Below are 5,406 nucleotides of genomic sequence, written 5' to 3' on the forward strand. Positions count from 1 at the left end.
CCTGCATGCCTCCGAGTCCCAGTCTTTGTATTCAACAACTCTTCTGACATTCTTTCCTCCATACACGTGCATTGAAATTGCAAACTAAGTTAGGTGAACAAAAATATAATTGTAAATTCACTAAATCAAGTCATCAACCATTTGTAATGAGGATATATTGCCATATTGTTAAACCATTGACTTCAAAATGAAAAGAGTAAAACAAAAATGTGTTTGTTCTTTTTAAATTATTAATGCAAGTATGTTCTGCAATAGAATATATGTGTTGGAATCTAAGAAGTATTTTTTTAAATAATTTCTATATGACAATTGAGCAATAAGCAGTCAGCAAGACACAGTTAACTTAATTTGTACCTACATACAGTGTTGAACGATAGTAATTTTACTTACATGTTCACTTGTCTCCGCTACTTTTGTGCAAGAAATCTCTTCCATTATTAAAAAGTTAAATAATCATTCACTTGTTCATGTTTGCCAATCGCCACTAACTCCCCTACAGTGCGTTGTGTGTGATGGTGCTAAGCTAACGCTAGGCCTAGGAGGCACTCCTAAGCTCCGAACTGTACGATTAGCACGTAGTTAGGGTGACGGCGATTGCGTTTCTATTGTTTGCGAGTACCCCGTAGTTCTGCATTTTTTACACTAATTACCCCGTTGAATACAAAATCATATAGATTAGGCATTTTAGAACATTTGAACCCTTCATTTCTGGTGCGTATTCATTGGGCAAGGTGTGAGGTGATTACCGACTTTCAAAAATATCAGTACGGGAACGAGGAATGTAACAATTGGATAAGAGAAGTCTGGACATAATCGTAGATGATGGCCTCAATAAAATACGTAGGCCCTATCTAACAAAAACAAACAAAATGCTAAATTGGGGTAAAACCGTGTTTAAAAATCCCTAGATGTGATATTTTTGTAAAAGTTGTATGTGTCACAAATGCGCAACTATAGGATAAGGGTAGAAAGTGGAATTCACTCGTTGTTTGCTTATGTCAACTCATACCCAATTGGATAGAAACCTTTTTCTCCATTCTCTTCTTCAATTACCAAATCACGTTGCTTGAATTGATCGATTCACCTGTCTCCGTAACAGTGACCTCTCCTTTTCCGTGAGCATGGGAGGAGTGACCTTTTAGCCGCATGCATGTTCGCCACCATCTCCGTTTCATCTTTGATGCACCACCCGGTCCAGGCACGTAGGAGTAGGAGGAGCAGATAGCTAGCTTGGCCCAGGCAGGCCGTCCTAACCAGAACATTGGAACGCATTGCCCTTTACCAACAACCTGATTAGGCTATGTCAAAAAAAAAAAAAAAACTGACTAGGATCCACGTACAACGGTGGCCGCTCTGTTGTCTGCTAATATCAACTCATAATCCGTGAAAGTGTGCCAGCTCGATCAGCACGGTCAACCGTGGATTTACCTGCACGTTCTGTCTCAGTCTCCAAACTCACAGCGATCTTGAAATTTTACCACAACATTCTATTTACTTTCTGGCTGGAACGATACCCTTGTCCGGTATCGGTTGCATGTTAATATAGGCCAGGAAAAGACCCTAGCGTGGCAGTACATGATTCGTATAAGAATCGGTGTACTACACCGTATTTCTATCCATACATAACATCTATTACATTAACTCATTGAGATTCAATGAGGGTTTAGGGAGGGGCGAGGGTGGCATCGCGCCTTCGGCTTGTTCCACTGCTTGTAGTTTTTGCTAGGTGGTTCAAATAACTTTTTACAACTTTTATTACTTTTTGATTGGATTTTCTTATACTGCCGTCAAAGGTTACGAATAGATCGGTGTAATTTTCGCAAAAATGGCTTAATTGTTTCGAGAGAGGGTCCTTGGCGCTCAACTTTGTGTTAGAGGTCGTTTTTCATCCACTTGATTGTCAGTTTTTGGCATACCACAAGGTCAGTGTAATGCGGGTGGCGACAGTGGCGCCTCTGTTGTCTGCTTATGTCAATTCCTCATCCGTGATTCAACTTTACATCAGCGGTGAAAGAACCAAAACCTTGCACTGTAGTTGATCAGCACGGTCAACATTGGATCTACGTGCACGCGTGCATGCTCTGTCTCGGTCACCGCCTCCACCTCGCCTGTGAACCAAACCAAGGAGGACCACGACCTCAAATGCATCATCATCGGTCGATCCGGCGAAATCCAACGCCCTGGATCTTCCTTCTCCCCGAATCCAACACGACGACAGCCGGAGGTGGACGACGACGACGACCGCGACGGGTCGGGACGGCCGCTAGGCGCCAACCCGCGCGCATCGGTTCTGTCCCCCGCCTATAAGAGCCCGCCTGCAGGCTGCAGCGGCCTAGCATAGCAGAGCCAGCCAACAAGGTGACGGGACGAGGCGGGCAGCTGGAGACCAGCACGTGTCGCTAGCGGCCGCGAGCGCAGGGAAACCATCGCCGCCGCTTGGCCGCTTCCTCGCCTGCCCTCTCGATAAGGCCGGCCTCTTCTCCCTCCCGTGACATCGACTGTGCATGCGCGCGACGTCCGTGTCCGACACCGAATTAACAGGCGCGCGCCAGCTGACACGGTGAGACCGATCGGGTGCTGCTCGATGGGCGCGGAGGTGGAGGCGGTGCGGGCGCCGGCGCCGCCGGGCGGCAAGAGAAGGTCCACCACGCTGCTGCACCTGCTCAACCTCGAGAAGCCCGACGGCGTCTTCGTCTTCACAACCGCCAACGCGGTCAAGCTCCCGCCGCCGTCGCCGGAGCCGGAGGCCGAGAGCCTCATCGACAAGATCGACTCTTGCTGCCGCGTCTTCACCTTCGCCGACGCCGAGCATTGCGCCGACCAGCGGGACCTCAAGCGCGCCCGCCTCGCTGAGATCCTCTCCGCCGTCCGCTCCACCGCCAAGAGTCAGAACCAGCCGCCGGGGCTGGCGCTGGACCACCGCGTCATGGCGGCGCTGGTGAAGATGCTGGCGGCGAACCTGTTCCGCGCGATGCCGCCGCCACCACCATCCTCCTTCTGCCCGCTCGCGGACGCGGGCACCGAGGAGGACCTCCCGTCCGCCACGTCGCTGCTCCCCTCCTGGCCGCACCTCAGCACAGTCTACGACATCCTCCTCGCCGCCATCGCCGCCGCCGACGCCAAGTCCCTGCGCGCGCACGTCGACCGGCGCTTCCTCGCGTCCCTGCTGGCGCTCTTCGCGTCCGAGGACCCGCGCGAGCGGGACCGGCTCAAGGCGGCGTACCACGCGCTCTACTCCAAGCTCACGCCCGAGCGCGCCTTCATGCGCCGCTCCATGTCCCACGCCCTCCTCCGCCTCGCCCACGACGCGCCCTCCTCCTCCCCCGCGGGCGGCGTCGGCGAGGTGCTGGAGATCTGCGGCAGCATCATCAACGGCTTCGCGGTGCCGCTCAAGGACGAGCACCGCGGGTTCCTGCTGCGGGTGCTGCTGCCGCTGCACCGGACGCGCTGGCTCCACGCCTACCACCGCCAGCTCGTCTACTGCGTGCTGCAGTTCCTGCACAAGGACCCCGGCCTCGCCGGCGCCGTCGTGCAGGGGGTGCTGCGGCGGTGGCCGGTGACCAACTGCCAGAAGGAGGTGCTGCTCATCGACGAGCTGGAGGAGATCGTGGACGCGCTCGGGCAGCACCACTTCGACGCCCTCGCGCTGCCCATCTGCAACCGGATCGCGCGCTGCGCCACCAGCTGCAGCTCCCAGGTTCGTTTCTGCTCCTCTCTGTCTGTCCCGCCAATTGTTTCCTTGTCTGAAATTCAATTTAAAAGTTTCCTCATGCTCAGTTCTTCAGAATTATTTGGTTACTAATCTTTCAGTTCAAGGCTTACGTAAGATTGGTGACAATTTGATACGTAGTATAGTATTACACTGAATATACCGTTAAGACACATCGCTTTACTTCAGCTTTCCGAGTAGATTCATTGACGCATCATTTCTGTTCTGCCCCCATATACAGTTAGTTGGGCACATGTGGTGAAGAAAGCTTGCTGCCGGTGCACAGTAGTTGATCGAAAGTTACGATGACAAAGCGGCTTTATAAAGTGATGTCACTTTGGTCGATTTGTCGCCTTGATGGCACGTACTCCATGGGTCGTGCAAATCGGCTCCACAAATCTAAACCCCACTTTCGTGCCACCACCAATCCACCACCCCCCATCTTTCAATCCCAAAGCAAATTTGCACGGAAATGCGGCTCCCAACAACATGGCCGTCACATGCCAATGCCAAGTGCACTGTGCGCCCACACCTTCACTGAAACTTGGGGAGGAAATGTAGATCCCCCCACAATCTTAATTCTGAATTCTGAAAATGTATGCCGATTGATCGGCCCAAAATTTCAGCAAAAGCAGTGATGCCAATTGATGATTCCACCTAGTACACGTTTCTTGCAGTGTAATCCAGCTTTAGATAATTCCGCTATGACTAGTACTCATAATGCTTGTACCGGTAATACTACTTACTAATGGGTTGATGAGCTAGAGCTATAGTGCATCTTCATCAAGCGAGCCTGCTCATGTCATCATGGATTTTCAGGTGGCGGAGAGGGCGCTGTACGTATGGAACAACGAGCGGTTCCTGGAGATGGCGACCTCCGGCGAGGGCACCATGGAGCGGATCCTGCCGGCGTTCGTGGCGAGCATCGAGGCCAACCTGGAGCAGCACTGGAGCAAGTGCGTGCAGCAGGTGACCGCCAGCGTCAAGACCCTGCTCCAGCAGGTGGCGCCGGAGCTCTACGACCGCTGCGTCGCCGACCTCGCCGCGAAGCGCGCGGAGGCCGACGCCGAGGCCGCCATTCGGGAGGCGCGGTGGCGGAGGCTAGAGGCAGCCGCCGCCGGCCCCAACGCCGAGCCAGAGCAGAACTGTAGCTAGCGCGCGCCGACGAGACCTTCTCTTATGTTTTGGGCTTGTACATTGCATGCCGATGCCGGCGTACGTGGGCTCGGCCACTGACGCTGCAACTAATGGCGCGGCGTCGTGGGTGGCGTGGCGAGAGCCGTTTTGGTTTCGGCCACGACACGGTGCGAGTGTGGTGTTGTGTGTGTGTGACCGTGTTGTTTTTTCGAGGCACTAATATCGGACTGAGATAACTGGATTCGTTGATAGTACAAGAATTGTCACATTTTCCCTTAGTTTGCTCAAATACAAAAGATAGCACGCTGTAATCAAAAGCATGAAATTCGAGTTCATCGTTTCCCAACCGGGCTTCTTACGCCTTTCCATTTTATCACAAAACGGAGATATTCTAGCACAAAACGAAAATACAGTGTACATTTAACTTGTATACAAATTCGAAGCTTTTCTTGACTCTTAAGACAGACCGTAACATTGAGAACGCACAAGCAGCTTCAGCTCTGATTCGACACTATGTAGTGTGCCGGTTTTATTTAATTCATTTCGTTTCATATTCATTG

At 52.1% G+C, this 5,406-nt stretch overlaps 1 protein-coding gene across 1 annotated transcript; it reads left to right on the plus strand.

Moving 5' to 3' along the window:
• The first annotated feature begins 2,584 nt into the window (after positions 1 to 2,584).
• On the plus strand, positions 2,585 to 5,080 carry LOC124651467 (serine/threonine protein phosphatase 2A 57 kDa regulatory subunit B' alpha isoform-like). Its single transcript, XM_047190559.1, has 2 exons — positions 2,585 to 3,697; positions 4,529 to 5,080. The coding sequence occupies exons 1-2, from the start codon at positions 2,585 to 2,587 to the stop codon at positions 4,862 to 4,864; spliced, it is 1,449 nt and encodes a 482-aa protein (XP_047046515.1). The 3' UTR covers positions 4,865 to 5,080.
• The last annotated feature ends 326 nt before the right edge of the window (positions 5,081 to 5,406 follow it).

This window comes from Lolium rigidum, chromosome 5 (genome assembly GCF_022539505.1).
Source record: "Lolium rigidum isolate FL_2022 chromosome 5, APGP_CSIRO_Lrig_0.1, whole genome shotgun sequence".
In the NCBI taxonomy this organism is placed as follows: domain Eukaryota; kingdom Viridiplantae; phylum Streptophyta; class Magnoliopsida; order Poales; family Poaceae; genus Lolium; species Lolium rigidum.